Consider the following 27,594-nt stretch of genomic DNA (forward strand, 5'->3'; position numbering starts at 1 on the left):
CACACACATCCTCCATCCTCTCCCCAGACACCACGCTGCACACAAAGGCAGCAAAGGCTTCCCACCTTCATTCCCCGCCCCAGGGAAGAGCAGGGAGAAAGAAAAATAACCACAGAGAGAAGCATGAGACACACAAACAGCGACTCCTGCAAGGGCTCCTGAAAACTGGGGCTGATCCTTGGCCCCGCAGCCACAAGACGCTGCACAACTGTGCAGCAGGGCGAGGTGACGCCTGTCCCCAAACAGGCGAGCGTGCCCCGGTGACCACCCTCCTCCGGGCTCTGCAGAGCAGGGAGCAGCGCTCGTCCCCCTTCGCAAAGGCTGGAACAGCTCTCGAGCTGCAAACGCTGGGTGATTAGAGCACAGTCAGAGCTGGCACCGAACCCTGAGACACGGCATCGTGTTCTCCAGGCAGAGGAGCCAGAAGTGAGTCAGCAGGTCAGGCAGAGCCAGGGGTCCAGCCAGTGGGGAAGAGACCAGAGTCCAAACAAAGATGGAAAAAAAAAAAAAAAAAGAGAGAGGAATCATCTTTATTTGTGAAGTGTGTTAACAGAATTCAGTGCTACCCAGCAATAAAAGCATTAGACTCCACTGAGCACTCGTCCGCTCTCAGGCTCCTATGTCACACAAACATCACCACAGCTCGAGCACAAGAACACACGCTGTCAAACCAGCCCCCCCCCCAGCACCGCAGCCCCTGCTCGCTCTGCCCCCATCCCCACTGTAGACTTGAGAAGATGCCAACAACCTGGGAAATAAGTTAACAGCAGTCATTTATCCGGTGTCCAGCTCTAACGCTGGCTCCTGGTTGTCTGTTTAAGAGTAACCAAGACCTGACGGAAGGGCTCGGGGTGCGGGTGGTGTGGCACAAGCCGAGGAACGAGCCGCACCAGCAGATGTGCATGGTGGTCCTGGGGTGGCTTACAGGACACACGCTGCTTCCACACTAAGGAAAGGTGCAGCCTTGCGCCAGGTGATGCACTGGGAGAGACGGGACTACCTTCCTAAACCCTTCGCTCAGACCAGGCCATCCCCAGACGGTCACCAAAGCAGCGTCTCCTCCCTGACCCACGCAAACAGGGCTGGACACCAGACCACGGCAGCCGCGTCCAGTGGGGCAGCACACCAGAAACTGCACACGTTATCCACAGGTCCACAAGTGGCCTCAAACACCGATGGCATTTCAGAACGGCCCTAACCCCACACCCCCTGCTTTTCCCAGAGGCGAGGAAGAAATAAGCTGCACTCATACCCCCCACTCCGTATCAGCACGAAAAACCTAGGACAGAGACAGCCAGTGACCTAGACTACCAGAAACAAGGGATTTACATTTACAGGTAGAAAAAACCCTCCCACAACTCTTAAAAAAAAAAAAAAAAGAAATGTATTTTAGATTCTACAACTTAAGTTTCTTTAGAAAGTGAAATAACTGAATTGGAAGGACACACTAGAGTATTTCATGGTGCTATTTTACCAAAAAAAAAAAAAATTAAAAGAAAACAAAATTGTCCAGACGAGTTCTTCATCTCTTCATCTACACATCACCTGTCAGGAGAGAAAGAAGAGCCAGTTAGATGACCCAGTCGTACCAGTAGGGCTGTGCTGTGCTAAAGGGGCTTGTCTGTGCCTGAACATCACCCAACACGCGTTCCCCCCACCTCCCCAGATCCTGCAAGATGGTGTTGGGCCAGAAGCGCCTCTGCCTGCGTGGAAGCTTCTGCTTCTTCTAAGAGACCTTCTGCAGAGGCAGATACTGCCGCTGGGCCAGACCTCTGAGCAGCTCCGGCCAGGTTACGGCTAGAGACGGGCACCTCAGGGCACTGCGAGGAGGTGAAGGGCCTGGCACAGCAGCTGGGCTCAGGAACGGCACTCACCTGGCCCCTGCTCTTAGTTAGCATTCCTCTGGCGGACATTCTTGTCCTTGTGGTTTGTGGCATTGCTTTTCCTGGAAAGAAAAAAAGGGGCAGTGAGAAAAGAAGCAGCACAAAGCCCCACCCTACCCACTAATGTAATTTGGGTCCAAATGGATGTTCAAGGCAAGATGTTACCAGAACACTGTTGGTCTGAGACACTGGTGCCATCCCTGATTCTATGTGGTTTATGCACAGGCCACATTAAATGAACCACGGGGGGAAAAGTCTCCCACCCAGCAAGCCAGTGTGTCATTCCCACACCAGGTAGCTTTTATATTCAGAGCAGATTCCCTGGATGGATGGGATCTGCCAGTACAAATCTGTCTAAATAGGAAAAAGCAAGGTACTTACAGTGGTGCAGAACCTCCATCATCATCTTCACATTCAGGACAGCATGGAAAGAAAGAACAAACAGTGTCAGGGAAGAGCATGTAAGAAGTAATCTCTGCCACCTCTTAAAACTCTGGGGACTGCATTCCAGACAGGTTACTGGATATAGTGGATACTGCCATCTGCACAGGACTGAACCCAAAAGGTCATCTCACCCACAGGGCTCCAGTTTCACCAGGGCCTGGCACAGCAGGGGCTACTTCTGACCAGAACACAACCACCCCCTGCGCAAGTCTTAAGCTGCTTCTTGTCTAAGCTTAGACAAGGCACATGCTTAGCCATAAACTCCTGTTACGCATTTGCCTCTGTTGGCAGAGGGTGGGTTTGGCTCACAGGATAACCAAGTCACCACACCACACCCCCCCCACCATCAGCAGAGGGCAGGGCTGGCACCTCGTTAACCCTCAGGCACACCTGAGACTACCCTGGGAGGCCACACAAGTAGAGTTCCACCACAGCAGCCTCTGAAGCAGCACTGCCAACTGCTAATGTCTGTTTAGCATTTGCACCCTGTGCACCCTCCGCACACCAGCCAGTCTTCCCACCACCAGCACTGAAAACTGGAAGAAAGCACCACAGATCCACCCTAGGAGACAGCAGAGCTGCCACCATCCACCCACCGCTCTCACCCCCACAGTCCCACCAATTCGGATGTCTCCCAGGTCTGAGCACAGACTTCAACAGCAAGTACAGGGGAATCCAAACAGGACATTTCAGGAATGAGCCTTTCAGCATCAGCAGCAGTATGTCCTTCTTCCTCCCCACACATTTTGTGGAATCAAAATAAACACACTGCACACCACATTCTTGCTACACCGAGAAGCACAGCTAAGAAAACATCTCTGCCAACACGTGCCAAGCCCTGGGGCCTTTCACCAGCTCCTTGCAATCTGCTGCCTTCCAACAGAAGGCTCCCCATCATCTCTTCCACAGTCCAGGCTCCCCACAAACGGCACCGAGGCCCTCGCCCTAAGCACTGGGGCCGCCTTGGGCACCAAGATCTGCAATACAGCTGGTGAGAGGACAGATGCAGAAACGTGGGTGGAACTATCTTCTACTTACCATTTAAGGTGGCACCCAGCAGCAGAGAAGGGAAGAGTGGAGAGATAACACCAGCAAGGATATCACACCATACACAAGCCAGGCTCTCCCCATCCCAGGTAACAGGGAGCGGCCAATTCACAACCACGTACCATGAGGAACAGCATTTGTCTGAGCTGGCTCGGCAATGGCTTTCTGTTACCTCCTCTTAAGAGGTGGAAAGCTACAAAGACTTTTGGGGAGAGATAACCACTTTACATCAGGAAAATGTAAAGCTGTCTATGTCCATCAAACAGGTATGATGCTGTATCCTCACCCACAAGCACTTGGGAACCTGAGCTTAAGAGCTCTGGCCAAGGAGCATCAGGACACTTCAGTACACACGTCCTGTCTTTGCCTGTCAAAGCATCTGCTACAGCTCTGGCAGGTCAGCACTTGACATGGTCTGGACCAGGCTGCTGTCAGCAGAAGCCAGATCACTCCACACATACAGGCTCTAGTTTTTTTTTCCTGGAAGCTGCAGCTACAACATCCTTAAGAAGGCATCTGCCTTCCAGCCAAGAGTGTCAGAGGGCAAAGCATTTGCTTGTAAAGCTGCCTCGGGAAGAATTCCCCCAAGCCTTGCAGTCGGGGATATTTAGTTTTAGTCCCCCTGCTGCACCTCACACCACTCGGGCTCCCTGATGTGCTGTTCCTCGCAGAGGGCTGAGGGGCCTGACCCAGCAAGCAGGAAGGATACCAAACATTTACACTTCATTGTTAACTGGATCAGATAACGAAGGGGCGGTGGGGCTAACACAATGCAGATTCTTTCTGATAAGGAAAGGGAGGAGCCGATATTTCCAAAACAGATTAAAGATAGCACTAGGCTTTGAGGAATTCTCTGAGAATCAGGATGTGTCGATCTGAGGACCCAAAACAAATCCATGAACTGAACCTGAACTAAGCTAAGCCTGATCTCACGGAGCTGCTAACACAGCCCCCCAGTTTTGCAGCACCAGAAAAGCTGTGCTACTTATTCAAAAATCAGCTTCTCCAGAATGTTGGCTGCCAAAGAAAACCCAGTCCTCCAGACACTCACTTGAAGCACTTGAGCTAAACACAGAGGAACTGGTGAGACAAACGGTCAGGCTGACCTGCACTGAACTGGATCTCGAGCGAGATAAGATTCAAAGCACCACTTGCTGAAGGACTGTCAAAAACAGTGCAATTACTTGCAACTTCATGGCTAAAGTAGCCTGATAAAGACTACCATGGTTTTACAAGAAGTGCCCTGAGAAACAGCCCCCAACCAAATGCCCATCTGACAAAGAGAACATTTGCCCTGGGCCCTACAAGTTACTTGGTCTCCCCAGAAAGATTTAACTCCAGGTGCCTCTTACCATCAGGAACCTCATCTGGCTTCCTCCTCTTTTCATAGATGAAGATGATGGTGACAAGAACGAGGACTTCTGCCACAATACCCAGGAAAGGCCAGAGTGCTGCCAGGCGGCTGCGTACACGCAGGTTTACTATAGCACTCCCAGAGCCATAAGAGTTGGTGGCATTGCAATGGTAGTCACCTGTATCCTCCTCAATACTCAGTTTAAGAATGCGTAACTCTGTCTTGTTGCCACTGGACTTGGTAATGTATCGACCAGAACCATTGAAGATGCGCTGGAGGGAGAAAGAGAAACAACTCTCAGGACAGTGCTGACACGAGGGGAGCTACTCACTTACCATCACGGTCCTACCACTACAGAAATCCTCCTTGCCGTCCCACTGAGGAGGCTACTCTGCAATAGCTAATTCTGACAGGACGAGGTCCTTCATCTCTTTGCCAGGAAGTAGGGTAGGCAGAAGGGGAGAAAAGAGCAAGCCACGGCATTTACCTCTTGACCATTTTTGTACCAGACCCAAGAGTCAACAGCGGGGAAAGAGGGACTCTTGCAGATCAGCACGCCTGTGTCCCCCTCATTCCCATGCTCGGACTTCTTGTAGGCCAACACCTGGGGCCCAACTACAGCAAGAGAGAAAGAAAATCAGACACCTCATTATAGAAAACATTTGTACTCCCCGCAGTCCACCTAGCTAGAATCAGACAAAACTGATAAAGCCTGACTTCAGTTTAAGAAATACGTTAGTGGGTCTGTTGCCCTCACTTGCTTGTTGTTTGGCATTTTCCCAGAGGAAAGCATGTCAAGCTGCTTCGAGAAAGGCTCAAACAGATTTTTCCGCCAGGTATTATCCCTCTCCCGTTACTCTTGTGGGAACACATCCACAGCAGAAGGCTGACTTAATGCAAGGTCCAAGAGCTGGCCCTACAGACACTTCAGCTGCCTGATACAATGGAGCTGCCTCACCGCGCAAGTCTGGCAGTACGCATGGAGTGTCCCGCAGCCTTATTAATAAGGGCTAGAAGCAGCTTTGCAAGAAGCTGAAAAGTTACCAAAACAAAGCGTTCACAAGACTGCCGCTTCCCCACTCCCTTCCTCAGACCCAGAAGCAAATAAAGGAAGTTACCTGAAATATTCACTTGTCCTTTTATCACAGGGCTTGTTTTGTAGACACACTCATAGATGCCAGAGTGCTCTTCCTTCTTCCCCTCGATTCTACAAAAAAAGCACCCCAGGATGTCAGGTCAGCATTCAGCACAGCTGACTTATCCGCAAACAGATACCAAACTCCAGACCCACAGAAACAGACATTCACAAGCACCAGCAACTTCTCCCAGTGCCAGTATTTACACTGCACCACACACCTACAGCAACCCAACTCTCCACCCTTTTCTCCCCCCAGACTGAGGATGGCAGAAGAGGACTGCACATACACCAAGTCTGACATGGCTCTGTCAAGTCAGTGATCACTGAGACCCCCCCCCAGTCTTGTGTCTTGAATCCCGAAAACCAGCAGCTTTCACTCCCTAACCAGAAGCACTCTTGCCATCAGGGCCTCTACAAAGGGAAAAAAATTTAAAGACCCAGACTGTTAGCTAGTAGAGATGAAGCAAACCAGGAGCACCAGGACAACATTACACCATCACCAGGTGCGGTGCCATATGTACGCTTCACAAGTGGCCAACTCCATGTTCTCCCCTCTTCCACAGACTTCAGGGTCATAAAAAAAAAATAAATCGCACCCTACTGAGCAAAGCCAACAGAATCTGAGGTGCAGCAAGAGAGTCCTCTAGTTAGAACAACCCAGGACACAGCCACACACCTCACATAAGTCATCAGCCCCGCAAATCACCTCTAAAGGAGACAGGCAAGAAGCTGAGGACAACAGACTCAGGGGAAGGCTATTCTTCCCGTGCAGGTAAGCCCACTGAAACACGTGGCAAAGAAACACCCAAGTTGGGTTACTCTGGATTGATCCAGTCGTAGGGAGAACTCTCCCATTTTCCTTTCTGTAAAGCTGCTGCAATGAGATTTAGTGGATTATGCTGCACTGCAACAAACGTCTCATTCTGCAGCTTCGTAATACCCACTCGAGGGAAGGGGCAGGCAAAGTTTCAGTCCCGTGGCTGCACTGGGACAACAGGCTGTTTGTTAGTTCTGCTGTGCATGGCGCTTCCCACTTCCAAAAACCACTCAGCTAAGGAATTGAGGTCACGCGAGGGAGGCTGGGTTATAAATACTTTAATCCTTGTTCAGCTCCCTGTTGCTATGGGGAGACAGGCACGTCGGCACTGCCATACAAGAGGACATGATGCCTCTACAGCTGCTGGGTCAGTGCCAGCCAGGCCTGACTGTAATCAAAAAGGAAAGCTCACTGCACTGTTACAATAGGGCTGGTATTGCCGCTTCTGCTCAGCTACACCCTGCAAACAGTTCCTGAGCATGGCCCATAACTTGCAGGCTGCTTCCCAGCTTATTCGGTAAGAACAGTTGGACTGTGGACAGGTACTTAAAACCCAAAGGCAACAGACATGGGAGGCTCTCACTCCAGACACAGCCTCTGGGGAGCAGGGAGCTGATGTCCTGCCCAGAGCAGGGTCCCTCAGAGCTCTGGGAGAACAGCTCTAGTGCGCCCATGTCAGCGCAGGCACAGGCCGGGCAGCAGCCCCTGCCACGTTCCACACAGCCCCTGACAAACCAAGAGAGCCTAGCAGAATGCCTGCACAAAAACACAAAGCAGCAGAACTTCTCGTACTAAAAGGATATTTGTAGCATATAACTTTCCATTCCCTCTTCCTTTTTGCCCCCTCTTCCCCATAAAAGAGAAAGCATTGGGTCCTACCAAAACTTTGTTTAGCTCATCTTACCTTCTAAAGTTTAAAAGCCCACATTCTCAGCCAGACTGCAAGCACTTAGCTTTGGGTTCAGACGATAGGAAATAACTGCCTCTGGTGAAAAAGCCCATCCCCCATGTTCAGATTCTTATCTGACCTTGCCCCTGACACTCACACGTAACTGGTCAAAGGACTTGAATCTGTGTCGGTGTGAAGTATCTTGTCCCCATGCATCCATTCGTGACCGCTGATGGCAAGGTAAGTCGTTGTCATGTTACAGGACAGGATCAGCTTGCCAGATTCACTAATTACACGAGTTGTGATGTCTGGACCTGCATCGTAAATAATTCAATTCAAGTTAACATGTGGTATTCCAGAGGTCACATGCCTGCCCAAGAACCTTTAATGCAAACCCCACAGCTCCTTGTCTCTATCACAGCTTTCACTTACCTTTGCCAACAGTCTCCTACCAGAACTGACGATACGAGCATAAGAGAGACTCAAAAAGCAGGCGACTATGGCTGGCTGGCTGCACCTAGCGATAACCACTACTGACCCTGCAGCTGCTCCCACCACCAGCAGGATTGCTGCCATCTGCTCTGGGTAACTTTGAGTCCCTGCTCTTCCTACAATGGGTGCAGCTCCAGCAGAGCTAAGTGCTCAATAAGCAATGGAAAAGGTCATACTGTGAAGGGCAGAGTACTGCTCTCTGCTTTTATGAGCCACTACAGCACTCGCTGCGTCAACACCTTCCAGAATCTGAGCAGATTTAGACAGATTTAGACACCGCCAGGTAACATAATTGATGGCAGCCAAGACCCTCTGTTGTGAGAGGCAGCAAACAAGACCGTATGCAAGCAATATGTGCATCATCTGATGCGGCCCAAAAGATTATAGTTAGATTTACTCCAGGGAGAACACACAGAACCACGACACCAAGAGGTGCTGGCCTCCATGTGCCAAGCAGCAGTAAATTATGCAACAGAAGATGACTCAGGCATTTCTACTTGTAGGAGGCAGACCAAGAAAACAGCTGCCATCAGCAGCACCATGACACAGCCCTGGTGGCACTATGGTTCCTACCCTTCCTCCCAATCTCAGTCTCTTGGAAGGAACAATTTTTTTGCACAGGGCTGAGAGGCATTTTGCTTTTCCTCCTACCCAAAATTCCACTGGAAGAAGGTTCTGCTGGAGTTCTCTATGCCCTAGCACATCTATACTGAAAAGACTGCTACGCTGCTCTGCTAACTTCAGGATTCGTGGAAAGACCTTAGCAGGATGTTAATTTCCTCACACTGGCCCAAGTTTCTATTACTCAAAGCAGCCACCCGCTAGCTCCAGACCTGGACTGCCAGCTCTGTAAGCAGAGGGAATCTGGTCACTTCCCCAGGACAAGCAACTACATCACATTCATTGTCGCACACAGACACGGCCATTTCAAAAACGGTTGCACCTCAGGAAACTCAAAGCAGGTTTTGTTCCCCACAGCTTGTATCACTAGCAAGAAAGCGAGCTTAAAGCAAGACTGTTCACAGGAGGAGAAGCTGTACGAGCTGTAGGGAAGGGCCGGTTTGTCAGTGGTGGTTAGGGCAGAGTCTACCGCAGAACCAAGACTCAATTCTGCAAGCCAGCACTGGGACTCAGAGGCACTCGGGAATAAGCGGCACGTTCCAGGTCTTTGGCTCCGGAAAAGGCGCAGGTTTGCCGAAGGGCGTTTTGGTTGGGAAGCCACAACCCTTTTTGAGCAGAGCCATTTTGGGTCAAGTCACAGGTGGTGGGGGAGATGACAGAGGGTGGGAGTCTCTCGGTTCTACAGCCGGGGTGGGAGGGTGAGGGGAGCTTTCGGGAGCCACAGGACACGGGTGCAGGGGTGAGCATGGCAGGAGACTCAAGACACCGGTGTCCGAGCAAGTGCCAAGGCCTCAGTGTGGCCACTCACGTTCGATGACAAAAACGTTCGCCTGGGAACGGATCCACTTGACTTTGGGGCTCTTCGACAAGTGGTTGCGGTCAGGGTCGTTGCTAGCCCGGCACTCATACATGCCTGAGTCGTCGCTTGTGAGGTTTGCGATGTAGATGGTACTGGTAGAGTGCAGGTTGTAGGTGGCGTTGATTTTGACACGGTCCTGCCGTGCACCATCCCAGAGCTGAGCATAGGTCTCATTTGGCTCGTTTCCCTCAAACCACCACTGGATCTCAGGGATAGGATTGCCAATCGCCTCGCAGTACAACTCGACGCTGTCCTGAGTCAGTCTCTTTTGAGACAGCGGTGACTTTATAAAACCAGCTATGAGTTGAAGAGGTATTAGTGCAAAGTGTTAGTGCAAAGCAAGAATTCACCCTCTACAAGGAAAAAAAATTCAGCCACTGAGGAGAGGCCACACACAATCGTCTGATCAGTGTACTCTTCCCTCCCTCCCCTCCTCGCTCTCTGAACTCTGCCCAGCTCGGACAGGGCTGTTATTTTGAGTTGTTGCTTCTCCAGCCAACAAAGCTTCCTGCGACCCCGCCGCAAAACCAGAACATACAAACCAGCACATAGTATTTGCCGCTATCCAAACAAGAAACCCCACAGCAGTCACAGCACGGCCTGCCTTCTGCGAGGGATGGCATTACAATGCAATGCTCACTGGGGCAGACCAAGAGCCTGCAACGCTTCCCCTGACCCTCGCCCGGTCTCCAAGCACATTCTGTTCAGGACAAAGACAGTGACAGGTTTTTGTGGCAAGGGCTTACGCAGCCTCCACAGTCCCCACAAGATTTTAGCATCCCCTGTGCTCTGGCGAGGTGCTCCACAGGTCTGCCAAAGCCCCATGGCAGGTTGCGATGGCAGCAGCAAGGCAGCACGGCACCGTTGGCATATCCCACTGCCGGGAGGGCAGCACCTTTGCCAGCAGCTGTGGTTGGCAACACCCAGAGGATGGACTGACCCCCTGCTTAGCTTCGGTAAGAGAGGAACATGTCCGTTCCTCCTCGCTCCACGCAGCCACGGTCAGTTGACTGCAATTCAGAGCTGGCTGGGTCCCGGCCACCCTCGGTCACTGTGCAGGGACCAGAGGCCATGGTGTGCTGCTACACAAACCGTGCCCCTCGCTGGCCTCATCTGCCAGCCCTCGCTGAGCTGCAAGGGCTGCTCTCCACCCCACGCTCACACACTTGTTTCATCACTCTGCTCACCGAGATGCCCGTCAGATACTTTTAAACACAATATTAAGATAAGAGCTTTTTTGGGGGTGGAATGTCTTGCAGTCTGCAAGATGTCACAACCCAGGTGAGGAAATGTGTAACATTTGTTGTCACACAAACAGTGAAATGAGACTCTTCATCTCAGGCAAGATAACTGTGCAGAGCTAAATTAGTAGTAAACAGATTGAAAGCATGAGAAGCAGCTGCAGGCTAAAACTACCATATTTTTCAAACTGCTCTTGTAGTGAGTGGGTTCAGCTTTAGAAAACAGTCCAGAGGTAGGTCCATGAGCCACCGGACTGTGGAAAGCTGCGCTGCCAAACATCTTTCGGCTACCAGCCAGGCACAGCACAGCCACTGCGACCAGTGGTCCCCCAGCAAACCGCCCAAGCCATCGCAAGGCCCCAGGGGAGCCGCTCCTGGAAGGACAGGAAGGGAGGCTCGAGCAGCAGCGCTCCAGGAAAAGACATCATCCGTGGCTCAAGGTTACTTACGTGACTCAACCTCAGTCAGATTTAAGAAGAACTATTTGAGCTTGCAACACGTCCTTCCTGCAGACTGACTGTACTTCACATGTTCCAACAGCGGGCTGGCGGGGCGTCCCGCACACCAACACTGCTTCCAGGCAAGCCATTTACTCGGTTATTAAGCACTTTAAGTTCACGATTACATACAACCCTCCATACACGTACCATGACCAGAGGCACAAAGGAGGTGGGCTTGGGAGAGCAGGTTTTTTTTTTTTGAATGCCTGAAGATGTTTTAATACAAAACCTTATGACCATTCTTTGTGAGTGTAGAAACAAATCAGTTTCACAAAACCAAATTTGCCCAAACACAAGAAAAAACACAAGTAAGGCTGTAGGGTAAGTTTGAGTCTCCTAAATAAATCAATTCCACATTTCTCTAAGGAAAAATGAGGTTTAGATACTAAAGCTTTAAAAGTCTGGAAGAATAAACATGCCTAGACAAGGAAGGAGAGACCTGACCCTCATCTGAGATAAGACACTTTTAGAAGGCTGATACTGAAAACTGAGGCACCTTGAAACTGAGGTCTGAGAGTAACTCGTGGGCTAAAACACCTCTGTGCCATTTCATACTGCTGCATACATTCAGAAATGCACCATTCAAAAACACTTCTGCAAAGGTTTCAAGGTTTCCAAATGACTCTGGATGACAAAATAGTATCAGAGACACCAGAATGTTCTTCTTGAACTGATTTTAAACCAGTGGGAGGTGATGGGGGTCCCAAAAGACTTACAGGGGTTATCAGCTGTAAGCAACTTTCTCATACCCTGAGTTTCACTTCTAGAACTACTGACCTGTGTGCCAAATTGTTTTTTTCACAACACAGGCCTGTGATTAAACACTCCCAACCACCTAATTTTGAAGTCATGGAACTGACTACAGCACTTGTAGAAGCCTGTCCCATTTAACTACAGCCCAATTTAAAATGGGAGCTAGTAAAGATCAAGGGTTGGTTTTGGTTTGGGTTTTTTTTTTGTTTTATTTTGTTGTGTTTTTTTTTTTACAGATACAAGGTGATTATTGTATGCTGACAAAATAAGCTGTTGCAAGGTTATTTGCTGTGAGTTAGAGGGCACTTCGTGCAGTTCAGACAGGCTAAAAAGCTTCAGCAAGCAGTAACAACAGCAAGTACCATTTGCATTCACATGGGATTAATATCCCCTCTCCTCCCAACATAAAGCAGACTCAGGCAATCAAAACCCTGGGCACTTGAGGCTGGGGAAAGCGCCTGCCGAGTCCAGAGATATGAGCATAGCCAGCATCGACCCACTGGAATCGATCAGAGCTACTCAAACGTTTTCCAAATGGTGACAGGCTGCAAGTCGAAACCAGCTCACAAAAACAAATTCTTCACAGAACTGAGCACAGGGTGCTATCTGATCAAGCTGGGCAGTGGTGAAGGCAGACAAGACCAGATAACATTCTCCCGAGTCACCTTCAAACTAAAAACAACCTCTCCCCCGAGCAGAGGTAGGAGGAGTCCCCGGGGGTTAACAGTGTCTGCGTTCAGGGCAGCCAAGCCCGGCAGGACCCTGCACGGTTCCGCAGGGTACACTCTCCTCCCCGGCACGACCTTTGCTTCTTGGCCTCAGAAGGGGATATATGAGGCTCTGACACTTTCTGCCATTTCCACTAATAGCTATAAAAACCTACCCTCCCCTTAAGTTTCACATACAGTCTCTACACAACCAGCTCACAGGCTTTCGGTCAGGACACCCCCCCTTGCGAGGGCACAGAGCCCAAGAACACCCCTACCTACCCTTCAGCCGTTTGGTGAGCCACTAAAGCAGGGACACCACAGTTTAAAAGGACCATCTCTCTTTATGGCTCCATAAAGCCAAGTTTAAACACTTTTGAGAGGTAAAAGCCCTCACTCTCCAGCCCCCACGCTCTGCTTGAGGAATCAGCACCATTACACACCGAGCCCAAGTGCCCTGCAGCCAGGCAGGACACACACGTTACACGAACAAGGAGCCTGAGGAGCAGCTTTTCCTCTTAAGGCTTTTCAGACCAAGGATAGAAAGAACCTTCTCCACATCTCATTCGTGTCAGTGAAACTCCTTCGAGAGGAGGCTGCAGAGCGCAGCAGAGGGAGCAGGCAGCAGCCGACACAGGCAGCTTCACGTTAGCTAAAAACTGACTTTCTGCCCTAAGTGTGAAGTTTAGGAGAAGGCTCTCCCCTGCCCTCCAGTAGAAAAATGCAGCTCTGGTGCAAGGAAACATTGGAGCAGGCGCTTCTGTCACCAGCTCTAGATTTTTCAGAACCCTTCTACTCTTTTCCTTCAATCTTTGGGTTTCCCTCTACTACACTGAAGTAAATCTGACACCACAAACAGGCTACCAATTTTTCAGCGCCTGATATGCTGAACAGCCAGAAACAGCAGCCGACTACTCACAATAAATCCAAGCCTTTACTATCAGCACCTCCTGCACCAGCTCTGAACCAGAGACCGCAGAGTCCTCCGGGCCAAAACCCACTGTGTTTGCCAGGGCAGCCCACTCACTTGCGGCTCAGAACACGCCAATGGGCCAGGCCCCTCTGTCGCTAGGCCAAGAAGTGAGAAAATTATCAGTCACAGCAACAGCACACGGCAAACCCCGGATGGTTTGTGCTTTTAAATACAGGCTACGGCGATTCCCAACCCCACATCCAGTTTCCACACCACAAATGGCCGCAGCCCAAGAGCTGCCACTGTTTCCTCATTAGGGGATTAACAACTTAAGCATCATGTGAATATCTTTAAGGTTTTAAAGCCCTAGAGATCCGTTACTCCCCCTAACACGAGCTCGCCGCGCCGAGGGGCCAGCCGACCACCCGGCGGTCCCAGCGGGTGGTCGGCCGGACCCTCGACACCAATACCGAGCCCAGCCCGGCTACCCCCACCCCCCCGGCCCTGAGCCCCGCGGGTTTGGGGGTTCTCTCCCCCCAGTTAACACCCGCCCCACCCCGGCCCCGCCCGCCGAGCGACGTGCCTCACTGCAGGGCACCCTCTCCGCCGCTCCGAGCCCACAGCCCCTAACCGAGAGCCCACACACACACACAACGAGGCCCACCTCAGGACCCCCCCACCCCCTCAGGCCTCACGGGGCCTCAGGCCTCACCGGGCCTAAAGCCACCCCCAATCCGCCCCAAGGCCTCCCCCAAACACCCCGAGGCCTCCCCCCCCCACCCCGTCCCGAAGCCCGCCGTCCCGTACTTGTCGCCACCACGCCAGCGGCCAGCCCGCCGATAAGAAGGAGGAGCGGCACCATGAGGCCGCGCTGACCCGCCGCCATCGCCACCCGCGCGCCGCGCCCGCGCCTTGCGACTCCCTCTATAAAGCACGGCGCAGGGTCAGGGGGCGGGGCCGGGGAGGGACGCTCCCCCCTCGACCAATCGCACGGCGCTCCGCCGGGGTGTCCCGCCCACCTGGCCCCGCACGACCAATCAGAGGGAAGAGGTGACAGGAACGCCCCTCCTCCTCCTCCCGCCTGCCCCCCGCGGGGAAGAGCCGGTTCGGGCCGGTCTCGCCGCGGCCACGCCCACCGACGCGGCAGGGCAGCCAATGGCGGGGCGCGGCGGGGGCTAATGGCCGGAGCGGCGGGCGGCCGTTCTTGCACGCGCGACGGAACGGGGGGGCGACCGGGGGGTTCCCGGCCGCGATGGCACCGAAGAGGCATCGGGCGGGAGATGCCGGTCCCCATCTCGGTCACGGTCCCAGGGCGGCTCCGCTGCCGCCGCACGGTCCCGGCCTGCGGGGAGGCGGCCGCGGGAAGCCGGGAGTGGGGACGGCGGGTGAAAACACCTGGGCGAGAGGTCCCAGCCCCGCGCCGGGACGAGGGGTAGGCGCGGGGCAGCGGGGCCGGCCGGGGGGCTACACCCCCCGCTTTCCCTGCCGGGCCGGGCCGGGGGACGTCGGGTTTCACCGGCACACCGGGGTCCGTCCCCCCACGAGCATGAGCCCCCTCATCGCCACCGTGGCTGTGCCGGAGGCGCCCGGGGCGAGCCGGGGCCGCCTCCCCGCGGCGGGACACGTGGGAAGGTAACAGGGGAGCGCGGCGGGGACAACGGCCCCTAAGGACAATGGCCCCTGCAGACGGCGGCGGGGTCCGTGCCGAGGCACACCGGCGACCCGGCCGGCTACGCGGGGCCCGCTCCCGCAGCCACCGTCAGCCGCAGCCCCCGCGCCGTGGTGGGGTACCCCAGGCACGGGGAGGAGCTTCCCGGGGGGACGCCGAGCCCCGGGCGCCAGCCCAGCTGAGGCCCCTGATAACGCCGAGGGCTGCGGCAGGCGATAACCCGGTGCTCCGGCCCCCGTTGCTGGGTGAAGGGGCCTCCATGAGGCACCAGTTCTGTCCCCAACTCTTCCCCATCACCGGAGCCGTCCCTCGGCTGACCCAGGGACCGGAGGTGCGGGGACACGGGGCAGGGGAGCAGGAAGAACCGAGACAATGGGGTCCCAGCGTGCTCGCTGCGGGGATCCCCCGGCTCTTGTGAGCTCCCGGATCCTCCTGGAGCGTTTCTGCCCCCGGCACATCCTGCCCGAGCACCCCCTGCCATCCGCCGCACCCCACCTCTGCACTGGAGGGGTTTGGCTGACGCTGCTCCCACGGGGCAAAAATGGGGCAGAGCCCGGCACCCTGTGCCTAAGCAGCTGGTCCTGCTCGGGGCCAACATGTCACATCATGTGGCCAGCACTTCTGGGGGCTTTTGGTCACCCAGGCTGGGGCAGAGAGGCTGCCCGGGCCACCCCTGACAGGGGACAGGGAGCAGCAGGGAAGCCACCCCCCCTGAGATCTGCAGGGCCAAGGCTAGGGGGCTCCCGGGCACCCCAGGACAGATCACAGGGCCACCGGGAGTGTGACCCCATCACCCACAGCAGCATCCCGAGTGCAGCGGGAGGCAACCGGCTGTAAGGAGCCAGTGAAGGCAGGGGGTACACAGACACAGAGATTCATGCCCTGGGACCAGCCAGGGTGGGGGAAGCCACTGGGGGCACATGGAGCAGCCCCCTGGAAAAAGGAAAGGGGGCAGGGGCTGGCTTAGAACCATCAGCCTGGACAACCGCTGCTCCGGCTGGGTGACCTTGGAAGCCATTTTCCAGGCCTGAGTGAAGCGACAATAATCCTATTCACCTTTTGGCCTCATTTCCTAAGGCAACAAAGCACATGGCTCTACGCCTCTGCCACGTGCGATCGCAGGTGCCGCTCAAACCCCCATCCCCTTCGCACACCCCCAGGCAGGGGGAGGTTTGCTCATTAACCCCCTGCCAAGCTTTGCCCAGGGGGGCGGGAGCCGGGGCAGGAACCCCCCGGGGGTGGCAGACAGCCCCAGGCAGAGGGTTTTCCAGGGGCACATCCCCCAGGGGCTGGTGGTGGAGCTGAGCTGCCCAGCCTCGGCGGGGCAAGGCGCCAGTGATGCCGCTGGGTTGGAGCGGGACGGCCGGCAGCTCGCGTGTCCCGGCTAGTCCTGGCCCGTGGGCTCGCGGCGCTCCCAGATCAGAGCAGCCACGAGGGCCCCGGGCACGCATCAGCCACCTGCCCGGGCAGGTCTGCGCCGCACGGCTGGTCCCGGCGGAGCAGGAGGGGAAAAACACCTTCCCTGTCAGTGCCGGAGGGATGCGAGGGCTTGACGGAGCCCACCCCCCTGCCCAGACAGAGACCCACCGCATCAGCCACGGCTCCGGGCAGAGGCAGCGAGAGCTGCACCCTCCCCAGGAAGGGCAGAGATGGTCTCCATGCCAAAGGCAGCTCTGCCGGTTCGGGGAGGGAGGGAAGAGGGTCACGGCGAGCCCCCAGGCCACCCTGCAGCCCCCAGCCCCGGGACAGCAGCCAGCCCATGGCTGACAGGGAAACCCCCCCTCCCCTGCAGCCTGGGCTCCGCAGGGCAGAGCCTCACCCACGCACCACACAGCCGCTCCCTTGAAGTACTTTATTAAATAGTTTCCAAAAAAAAAAAACAAAAAAAAACCCCCAAAACAAAACAAAAAAAAACAAAACAGAAGCAGAAAGACTCAGAACTGCCCCGTCCCTCACAGCTAAGTTAAAAACTACAAACAGCCCATCCCCAGGCCCCACAGTGCCAGGCAGCTCCGGGCACCTCCTGCCTGACATCCCGGCTCTTCCCGACATCCCGGCCATGAACACGGCCCCGGCATCACGGGAAGGGATGGCAGGAGGGTCCCACCGGGGACAGCAGCGCTCACCCCGCAGCCCTCGCTGCTCCGACACCTCCAAGGCTGTAGAAAGCTACACAACGCTCACACACTTCGCCACCCCCCCACCCCCCTGAAAGCCACCACTCACCGGCTCCGCAGCCTCCCCCAGCCGCTCCCCGGCAACACGGGGCTCAACGTGGGGCAGCCCCCACCAGGTTTTGCCGCCACTCCTCACCCAGCCAGAGCCACCAGCTCCTGGGTTTCTGCGGATTCGTGAACGCCCCAACGTGACTTCCCCCTCCCCACCCGCCCCTCACCCAGCGAGTTTATAAAATAGGGTTGGTTTTTTTTTTGCTTTTTCTACAAAGACAGTGGTGGGATTTCCTTTGCAACAGCAGAACAGTCTCCCTGCGAGGTAGAGAGTTAATTTCGGGGCTGACAGATCCTAAATTCAAACCAGTTTGTCCTAGCTGAGGTAAAATTCCATAGTTTATAGTAAGTAGAAGTTTTGCAATGCCAGAGGGCCATCAAGATTCCTCGTTGCCGGAGTCATCCTCATCACCATAACAGCTTTCTGCTTCCTCTTCCATCTCATCATCCTCGTAATAGTCATCATAGAAGAGGTCCGAGCCCTCATCTGGGGCCGGAGTCTTGGTCTTCACGCAGTACTCTGCCAGCGTGGTGGGGACCTTCACGCCATCCCGCTCAGCGTCCACCTTTGTGCCCAAGACTTGCTTCCTGGGGGGCGAGAAGTGGGGGGTGAGGACGGAGCTTTGCACAGCACCCCAACGTCACCGCGTGCGGCTCAGCCCGGGGAGACACCCGGTGACACGGCCCTTCCCCTCTCACAGGTCGCTCACCCACACAAGAGCGGTGAAAGGGCAGGGGAGGGAGCAAACACGGAGCAAATGTGGCTGCACCCTGACGTGCCCTCGCCCCAAGGGCCTCCTTGCCACGCCGGGGCTGGCCAGTCCGCAGCTCAGGACCTTCCTGTGCCGGTCCCCTGAGACAGCCCCGACAGCAAGGCCGTGCTGGCACCGTGTCTGCTACAAACCCAGATCCTCAGCTCTGGAGCCAAAAAGGGTGAGGGCTGAGAGCAAATTTGGGCACATAACCCAGCCCAGCTTCTCCCAAAAGCCACACCGGGAGCCAGAATCCTTCCCTCCTACCAGCCTGCAGACGGGACTCAGCAGGGCAGGATGTGCCCTCGAGATCCTGCCATCCCCGGTGTCCTACAGGGTCGCATCTCCCAGTACGTCCTCCCGAGAGTCGCACAGCGCTGCGGGCCCGGCCTCAGCTCGGCACACACCTGATGATGTCGGTGTACTCCCGGTCCTTCCCTTTGCTCTCCTTCCACTTGCGGTACATCACGGAAGCGTCCACGTTGGCCGGAGAAAACGTGTTGGGTTCATTCAGCAGCGAGATCACGCTCAGGAGAATGGTCCTGGCAATCAATAAAAGCGAGCAGGTAAGGGCCGAGGCGGGTCAGCAACTGCCCGTGCCCCGGCAATGGCAGCAGCCGCGGTGTTGCAGTGCTGCCACGTTCCGTGGGTCAGGAGAGTCTGGTGCTGCCCCACCAGCGAGGTGGATCTTGGCGAAGCTGAGCAGGCCGGGCAGGAGACAGCAGTGCACGGGCTGTCGGGCTCACGCACGTCCCACGCAAGCTCTAACTCTTCCTCAGCAAAGCACCCAGCCCGAGTGGCTTTCAACAGCCTCCAGGCATAGAATCATAGAAGGTGTTGGGTCGGAAGGGACCTCTAAAGGCCATCCCGTCCAACCCCCTGCAGTGAGCAGGGACAGCTTGAACTAGACCAGGTCGCTCAGAGCCTCATCCAGCCTGGCCTTGAATGTCTCCAGGGATGGGGCCTCCACCCCCTCTCTGGGCAACCTGGGCCAGTGTCTCACCACCCTCAGGGTAAAGAACTTCTTCCTCATGTCTGATCTAACCCTGCCCTGCTCTAGTTTAAACCATTGCCCCTCGTCCTATGGCTCCATGCCCTTGCAAACAGCCCCTCCCCAGCTTTCTTGTAGGCCCCCTTCAGGCACTGGAAGGCTGCTATAAGGTCTCCCCGGAGCCTTCTCTTCTCCAGGCTGAACAACCCCAGCTCTCTCAGTCTTGAGGTTGTTCATCCCCACATCTCCCGCAGGCTTCCGGAGCGGAAGGCAATCCCCAGCTCCCCGCTTTCCCATCCCTGCCCACAGCTCGCTCCCGCACAGCCCTTACCGCACATTCTGCGTGGGGTTCCACCGCTCGGACGGCAGCTCCCCGCTCTGCGGGTCGTCCACCGGCGGGTGGAGGATGGAGATGCAGACGTCGCCGGTCTGAAAGCACAAGCGAAACGGGATCCTTAGGAGTTGCTGCCCCGTGCACACTCCAGAAGCAGCTCAGTCCTGTGTCCCAGTGTTTGCTCTTCACTTCTCAACCCCAGCCTGTTCCATCAGCCCCTGGGAAGGTCCCCGCTGCGCTGCCTGCAGCCTTGGATAAATACCCTGCGATGGCCGGCACGGTACAGACGGGGCTCCCCAACCACCTACCGCAGCCCTCCCGCTGCCCGCCCGACACAGCCCGACCCCGCACACCCCCAGGCAGCCACCCACCCACCCCCCTCGCTGGGGCCACACGCGGCGCTCGCTCCGCGTCCACCCTTGGCTTCAGCACGATGTCCCCGTTCGCCCAGCGTGGGAACCTTCAAGCCTGGCTGACCTGGAACCAGCTCCAGGGCTGGAGACAGGCTGCCGTAAGCTCGTTAGCTGCATTTCCAGTGCCAGGCACTAAAGACCAAAGGCACACGGTTGCCAATGCCATGCTTGTGACAAAGGCTGGCATTTTCATCCCGTGTCGTCGCGACAGACGGACACGTGCTCGCCTGCCTCTCCAAGACACCCCACGCTGCCCCAGGCGACCTACCTCGTAGATGTTGGGGTGCCACATTTTGGTTAAGAACCTAAAGGCAGGAGGAGAATAGGGGTAGTCGATGGGAAACCGGAGACGAGCCTGCAAGGAAACAATAAGGAGAAGTCAGCATCAGCTCGTGAGAAGGAAGGGAAGGAAACCACCGGTCTCCTGACACCAGCAGGGAAAACGAACCTCTGCCAAGTCCAGCTGTGCTCCCGCCGAGGCAGAGCCCCCACCAGCAGGACACTGGCAGCACAGCCACCCTGCCACTGCGGCAGCTCCTTCGCCACCATCCTGCCCCATAACTGGGGCCCACCCGCACCATCTCGGTGCTCTCCGACACGGAGGGAGACAGCAGGAGCTGGCAGTGTCGGTCCAGCACGTGCCTCACACGCTCATTGCCCACTCCCATGGCACAGGGTGATGACATCAAGAAGGGGTGGCCAGCAGGTGGAGGGAGGTCATCCTCCCCCTCTGCTCTGCCCTGGGGAGGCCCCATCTGGAGCGCTGGGTCCAGTTCTGGGCTCCCCGGTTCCAGAAGGACAGGGAACTGCTGGAGAGGGGACCGCAAAGGGCTGCCAAGATGCTGAGGGCACTGGAACACCTCTCTGAGGAGGAAAGGCTGAGGGATTTGGGGCTTTTTAGTCTTAGATCTTTAGATCTTATCAACGCTGATAAATACTGAAAAGGGGGGTGTCAGGAGGATGGGGCCAGGCTCTTCTCAGTGGTGCCCGGGGCCAGGACAAGGGGTAACGGGCACAAACTTGCCCATGGGAAGTTCCATCTCAAGACGAGGAGGAACTTCTTTGCTGTGAGGGTGGCAGAGCCCTGGCACAGGCTGCCCAGAGAGGTGGGGGAGTCTCCGTCTCTGGAGACATTCCAACCCCCCCTGGACGCGTTCCTGTGACCCTGCTGTGGGTGACCCTGCTGTGGCCGGGGGCTGGAGGAGATGGTCTCCAGAGGTCCCTGCCAACCCCAACATTCTGTGATTGTGTGACACCGAGGACTGGCTGCTCTGGGATGGGGGCCTGGGGGCTGCAGGGTGGCATGCAGGGCTGGGGGCCACTCGCCCGAATAAGCGAAGCAGCACTTGGGCACTTGGAGCCAGACTGTGAGTCTGGCATCATCCCTTGTCCAGCTGCCGGGGACACGCCGTGGCCGCGCCACCGGAGGAAAGGCTGTTTACCCTTCAGAGCTCAGGGGGAAGGAAGCATCGGGTGCTCGGTGCTCCGATTAACACACCGAATCTCTAAAAATAGCTCGTCAACACTGAGGGGGGAAAAAAAAAAAAAAAAGAGACCAAGTCAAAACTGGCCGCAGCGCGTAGCTCAGGGGCTAAAAATAAAAGCACATGAAGATCACGCCGCAGTCTCCAGCGCCAGCGGAGACGACTGTCCCACCGCTGGCGTTCCTGCGGGCACGGGCTGCAAAAAAACAAGGGATTGAGGCAGGCCAAAGAGCCGGGCCCGCTGTCGGCCCCCAAGGGCGAAGGCTGGGGCGGCAGAGACGCACAGCAACACCCTCATCCTCCCAGAGAGCGGCCGTCCCAGCCCACCGGCGCCAGGCATCCCAGGAGGACGGGGGCAGATTCTCCCCCCCTCCACCCCCGTCGCCACACAACCCACGGTGACTGTTCCAGTTTTTGGGTGTTTCCAGGCTCTGGAAGGAAAATTCCAGATGGAGATTCAGCTCCCAAAAAAAGCAAAGGGCCAGAAGGCAATAAACGAACAAAACGCTGAGGATTTAAAACACACAACAAATCCCTGAACACTTTTGCTCCCTCAGTTCACGTACACGAGAATTTAGGCATTGGATCCGTGAAGCCAATGACCCAACCGACGACCCCGACTTCGACCCAGGATCACTCTTCACCCATGGAACAAGCCCGGCACAGGCCCCGTTCAGGAGGGGAACTGCAAGCGTGGCTTCGGATGCTTCTGGAATTACAGCCCCGACAATAGGCAACGCTGCCAAACCCAGCCGTCAGCGAACAGCCGTTAAAAGATTAGCGTAGAAGGCAGAGAGACATCTGTCCTCCTCCCCAGCGCCCAACCCCGGCTCCATCCTGGGTTCTGCTCCCCGAACCCCGCCAGGATCCGTGCCCGGCACACGCTGATCTTACGGTGAGCCCAAGGAGCCCCCGACCGCAGCAGGGCCATCCCTACACACGTTACTGTCTTGCCTTCCAGGCTGTCCCTTTGTCTGACCGCTCTGCGGCACGGGACAAGGGGTGGAAAGAAGGAAAAGCATGGCGGCGGCTGGGGCTGGACGCGTTTTGTGTCTGCGTGGAGCTTCGGGGCAGCCCAGGGTAGAGCACACGCACACAGCAACACGCAGCCCTGCGCTGGGCTCCGGCCAAACAGCTGAACTCCACAGAATAATCCCCTTTGTTGTACCCGAGGGGATCAGAACAAAACCAGCCAGAGGCGAAGCGATGCCAAAGGGGGCTCGGAAAGCAGTCCTGCTTTGCCGCACAGGAACAGGGGGATGTTACCATGAGCTGGAAGAGGACTTGGCCCCTTCGCTTTCCTCTTACACAGAAAGTCTCACCTACTGCCACCAAACATCGCTGACACCGGGAGCTCTCAGGCACAAAACAGTGGCATGAGCTGGTGAGAGGGTGAGAGTTCAAAGAGCCTCCTGCCGAGGGCTGAAAGAGGCTACAGAAAAAGACGCAATTCCAGTGAAGAGATAAAACCTGCCTCGGAAGCATCAGGCTTGCTGCCGCCGCCCCACCACGGGAAAAACAAACCTCCCAGGTTGTCGGGCACAGCTGACCCTCGGGGTGACTCACCCCGGGGCGCATCCCCACCCTGCCAGCGACAGGATGAAGCCAGAGAGCTCACAGTGGAGGAGGGAGGAAGAGAAAAGAGGAAGAAAACAGCTAGGCAGGTTGCACAACACCTGGGAAGAGCGCATACACATCCTCCGGATAGGGACTGCACAGGCCGGCCGTGCACGTCTTCTCCCCAGCTCAAACCCCAAACAAACCCACGACACCCGCTCCCCACCCAGCTCGGCCTGAGCCGGGAGAGTCCTTTGTCTCTTCCCTCTGGTTCTGTGGCGATGCCTCCGACCCAATCCAGGAGAGGGGGAAGAGAAGCAGCCCCGAGCTCTGGCACCCACAGACCGGGAGAAGGAGGCAGAGCCCCTTGGGGGGGCCAAATCCCCCTTCCAGCACAGGGAATCCTTACCCAGTTTGGCAGCAGGCGGGCTCACCCCCTCACCCTGGCAGCAGCCCAGGGCCCCCCAACTCCCGAACCCCAACGCCCCATGGTGCCCAGCCACAGACCTGCCTCTCAGCACCTCTCAAGCCCGGGAGCACCCTGTCACACTGCCCCGGCGCCCACCTCAACCGGACACTCGCGACCCCCTCCCTCTCGCCCCACAGCCCCCTCCCAGCGTCCCCCTACTCTCCCTCCCTTCCAAAACCCCTTCCCAAGCCACCCTCCCCCCAGCGCATCCCCCAACACCCCACAGGCAGCCTTCACCCCCGTTAAGCCCCGTCTCCCACCCCACACCTCACCCCCCAGACCCCCCGACCCACAGCCCCCCCCTCCCCCCCCCCGCCACCAGAGCTCCGCCTCCTCCAGACCTCGGTCCTCTCGACCCCGCTCGCCCCCTGCCGCCCCCAACCCCTCACCTTGAAGTACCCGCCCTCATAGTAGGTGTTCGGGGGGCCGAAGATGGCCACCTCCCAGTTGTAGAGGTCCCCCTCGTCCACCAGGTTGACCCGGAACCCTTCCACGGGCTCCTCCTGCAGCCCTTTCAGCTCCAGCAGCAGTGCCTTCTGCGAGCTGGGCACGAGGGGCCGCGCCATGCCGAGGAACGGGGTAGGCCGCGAGCGGAGCCGGGGACTGGCGTAGTCGCAGCGGCGGGGCGGGGGCGGCGGAGCCGGCGCTGCTGCTACGAAGCTGCTGCGAGCGCAGCCGCGCGCGGCACGCCGGGAGGTGTAGTCCGCCTGCGAGGGGCGGGGCCATATCAGGCTCCTCCCCTCGGTCGATGTCGGCCTATCAGAGCGCACCGCCGGCCTGCGGGGGGGTGGGGCAGGGAGAGGGCTCCTCCCCCCGGGCGCGATCGGCCTATCAGAGCGTACTTACGGCGTGAGGGGGCGGGGGCAGGGAGAGTGCTCCTCCCCCTGGGTGCTAACGGCCTATCAGAGCGCACTCCCGGTGTGAGTGGGCGGGGCAAGATGAGGGCTCCCGTCCTCGGGCGCTGTTGACCTATCAGAGCGCACCGGCGGCTCGCGGAGGGGCGGTGCAAAGGGAGGGATCATCCCCCCAGGCGCTGTCAGCCTATCAGAGCGCAGCACCGGACCTCCTTCCCGGCAGCCCCCGCGGTGCGGCGGGTGCCCGGTGCCTCAGGCCGCAATGGTGGTGGCCCAGTCCGGCCGCGTCTCGCTGCTGCCGCCCCCTCGCGGCCGGTTCTCCTGCCCGGCTGGGGCCGCCTCAGAGACCGCCGCTGCCCCCCGGGCTCCTGCCAGGCCCCGGGACACCCTCAGCACCGTGACCGACGCCGAATCCCGCTCTGGGGCTCGGATGCGGCCGCGCCGCTTCGAAGCAGCGTTTGGCATCTGTGAAGCGTTTTACGCCTGCCCAGGTCAGCCGGGAGGGAGCGCCCAGCGGCCGCTGCGCCCGTGTAAGGCCGCACGGGGGTTCGCAGGGCTGAAGGGGAAGCAGGGGCAGGCCTCCGGTGTCGCGGGTTCCCACCTCCCCACCTGTCACATCCCGTCACCTGCACTTTGTTTAGCAGCCACCGCCTGCGGCCTCGCCCTCCCACCCCCAGGCACCAAAACATCCGCTCAGCAAAACACAACAAACATCCCCAAGCACGAATGGCATCTCCCGGCTCCTCTTATTATTTTTTGTTTGTTTGTTAGTAACTCCCAAGGGCTCCGCATTCCCCTGCCTCCAGCCAGGCAGGCTCCTACAGGCTGCTATGGGCTGCCCACGTCGGCCCCCGGAGAGAGAAACTGCCCCAAGGATCCAAGCGCGGCTGCGGTTCATCCCGGCACAAAGTGCTGCCAGGCAGTAAAGAAATTGGCCACTAAAAAATAATAAAAAGCTTTAATGTCTCACAGTAAACCAATAATTGCGCAGTATAAATAATTAAAACAGACAAGTTCAAATAAATAACACACCGTTCAACATGCAGCTCTGTTCAAAAGCCAAGGATGACCTCAGGGAAGGGGGTTTGTCTCGTCTTGATCCAGTGCTCCGCGTCCCAAATCGTTCTCGAATCCGTAGTGCCCTGCAGCTTCGCCTGAGAAGTCATCGCTCAGGAACGAGCTTTGATGTTCAGAGCCCGGCCGGCAGCGGGCAGAGGCGGTTGGGTAAGCGCCGAGCGAGGGGGCAGCAGGGACAGCTCATCGCCCCACAGCTCGGCTGCCGGCAGAGGCAGAACCCCTCTGGCTCCCAGCCCTTCCCGGGGAGGTTTCCTTTCCAGCCAGCCGTTTCTCATCTGCTGTGCGTTTAAAACATTTTGCTGAATAAAATGATGCTTTACTGAATCCTGACAGCCGGGGGTAGGTAAGCATCGCCCCCCACTTCACAGGTAGGTGTGAAACAAACCCAAAAATAGAAACAAAGTGCCCCGCAGAAACTGCATGACATTGCCCCGGGGCTAGGACGCAACTGCAGGATATCTGGAGGTCCAGCCCCACATTTACTTCATTCTGGCTCATTTGTAATGACTAATGCTGCCCTACAGCTTACCGGCCTCCTTGCAAGTCCCACATTAATGCCTAAAAAGGATTTACTAACGAACAGCAGCCGGATCGCAGGAGCCGCAGCTGGGAGCAGCACAGCAGGGAGGGAGGGATCCAGCACTGGAGGGGCTGGGCACCCATCGGCTCGATCCAGGGCGGGAGCGTGGCAATGGGGAATCTCATCAGGCAGTGCCCGGCCGCCCCCGCGCCCGCCATCCAGCTCAGCGCCGGGCCCGGCGCCACTTCACGGGAGCGGCTCCGTGCGGAGCTGCCGCGGAGGCCAGAGCAAGCGCAGTCCGCGTTGCTCCCGCCCAGGCCTTACTCCACGGGCTTCACTTTTGCGACGAACAAGGCGGTGGCTTTCTTCAGGAACTCCTCCCGGCTCATGGAGCTGCCGAGCTTCCTCTCCTGCAGCGCCCGGTCCATGGCCAGGGCCAGGCCATCCGGCCCCAGCCTGGAGCCGGCCTCCAGGTAGCGGCCGGGCAGAGCGACGTGGCCGATGCCCAGGGCATCCTCCAGTGCCCGCAGCACGGCCTGGCACACCCGCCCGTCAGCGGTGCCCGAGCCGCCATCCAGGACGCCGAAGAGCGCGTCCGCCTTGGCGGCAAACTCCAGCAGCACGAAGCAGGTGAGGACACCGTAGCGGAAGACGTCGAAGGGCACGGCTTCGTGGTCGCGGCAGCGCACGCGGCCCAGCAGCGCGGCCGCCGCCTCCGCCGGCGCTCCCCCGTGCTGGCAGATGCGCCGCAGCAGCTCACTGTACAGCCGCCCGTCCACGCCCGCCTTCCGCCGCCGCCCGCCGGCCCCCAGCACCTCGTAGGCCGCGCCGGCGTTGCTGTCGAAGGCCGTCCTGTCGCGACACGGCACACAGACAGAGGCGCGGCCTCCCCGCGCCAGCCCCCCCCCCCCGCCCCGCACTACAGCTCCCGGCGTGCCCCGGGCGCTGCCCGCGCCCCGGGGAGGCCGCCGCCGCCGCGGGGCACGCCGGGAGCTGTAGTCCGCCGCCGCCCGCACCTGTGAGAGTGGTGAGCCAGGCGCACGTACCACAGCGCCCGAGCCAGGCGCTGCGGCGGCCCCGGTAGCTCGGCGGCGGCCTCCCCCGCCGCGCCGGGGCTGCCCGGCACCAGCCGCTCGAAGTAGTCGGCCAGGAAGGAGACGGGCTCCTCGGGCCGCGCCTCCAGCACCTTCAGCAACGCTTCCCGCACCATGGCGGTGACGCCGGCCCGCAGCAGGAACTCCGCCTCGCTCCCCAGCTCGCCGGCCGCCGCCTGGCCCGGCTCCGCCGGCCCGCTGCCCGCCGCCGGGGCCGGAGCGGGGGCCGCCCGCCGCTTCTCGTACGCCGCCATCTTGGCTGAGGGCGGCGAAGGCCGCTTCCGGCCATCTTGTACCGCCCTTCGGCCGGGGACGGAACTTCCCGAGCCGCCATCTTGCAGACTGGCAGCCAATCGGCGGGGGAGCACACCGCCCCCTGGGGCGTCGCCATTGGGCGAGGCCGCGGGCCGCCATCTTGCGTGTGGGCAAGGGAGCCGCACTGGCGGCTGGAACGCGGCGGCCGCCATGCCTACTCCGGGCAGGTGCCCCGCCCT

General features: G+C 57.8%; 3 protein-coding genes across 3 annotated transcripts; all 3 read right to left on the reverse strand.

Annotated features, from left to right (window-relative positions):
• Nucleotides 1-511: 511 nt before the first annotated feature.
• BSG (basigin (Ok blood group)) lies at nucleotides 512-14,562 on the reverse strand. The gene is made up of 9 exons (XM_054182204.1): nucleotides 14,466-14,562; nucleotides 9,494-9,841; nucleotides 7,730-7,886; nucleotides 5,847-5,935; nucleotides 5,216-5,343; nucleotides 4,727-5,000; nucleotides 2,265-2,289; nucleotides 1,875-1,945; nucleotides 512-1,545 (listed from the first exon to the last, which is right to left on the reverse strand). Exons 1-8 carry the CDS (start codon nucleotides 14,542-14,544, stop codon nucleotides 1,888-1,890), a joined length of 1,158 nt encoding a protein of 385 aa, XP_054038179.1. The 5' UTR covers nucleotides 14,545-14,562; the 3' UTR covers nucleotides 512-1,545; nucleotides 1,875-1,887.
• A 2,603-nt stretch (nucleotides 14,563-17,165) lies between these two features.
• On the reverse strand, nucleotides 17,166-24,238 carry CDC34 (cell division cycle 34, ubiqiutin conjugating enzyme). The gene is made up of 5 exons (XM_054182194.1): nucleotides 23,945-24,238; nucleotides 20,314-20,400; nucleotides 19,630-19,727; nucleotides 18,715-18,849; nucleotides 17,166-18,143 (listed from the first exon to the last, which is right to left on the reverse strand). Exons 1-5 carry the CDS (start codon nucleotides 24,119-24,121, stop codon nucleotides 17,933-17,935), a joined length of 708 nt encoding a protein of 235 aa, XP_054038169.1. The 5' UTR covers nucleotides 24,122-24,238; the 3' UTR covers nucleotides 17,166-17,932.
• Nucleotides 24,239-25,348: 1,110 nt separating this feature from the next.
• Nucleotides 25,349-27,360, reverse strand: TPGS1 (tubulin polyglutamylase complex subunit 1). The gene is made up of 2 exons (XM_054182201.1): nucleotides 27,023-27,360; nucleotides 25,349-26,858 (listed from the first exon to the last, which is right to left on the reverse strand). Exons 1-2 carry the CDS (start codon nucleotides 27,352-27,354, stop codon nucleotides 26,327-26,329), a joined length of 864 nt encoding a protein of 287 aa, XP_054038176.1. The 5' UTR covers nucleotides 27,355-27,360; the 3' UTR covers nucleotides 25,349-26,326.
• Between the last annotated feature and the right edge of the window lie 234 nt (nucleotides 27,361-27,594).

The sequence above is a fragment of the Rissa tridactyla genome, chromosome 22 (assembly GCF_028500815.1).
Source record: "Rissa tridactyla isolate bRisTri1 chromosome 22, bRisTri1.patW.cur.20221130, whole genome shotgun sequence".
Classification (NCBI taxonomy): Eukaryota; Metazoa; Chordata; class Aves; order Charadriiformes; family Laridae; genus Rissa; species Rissa tridactyla.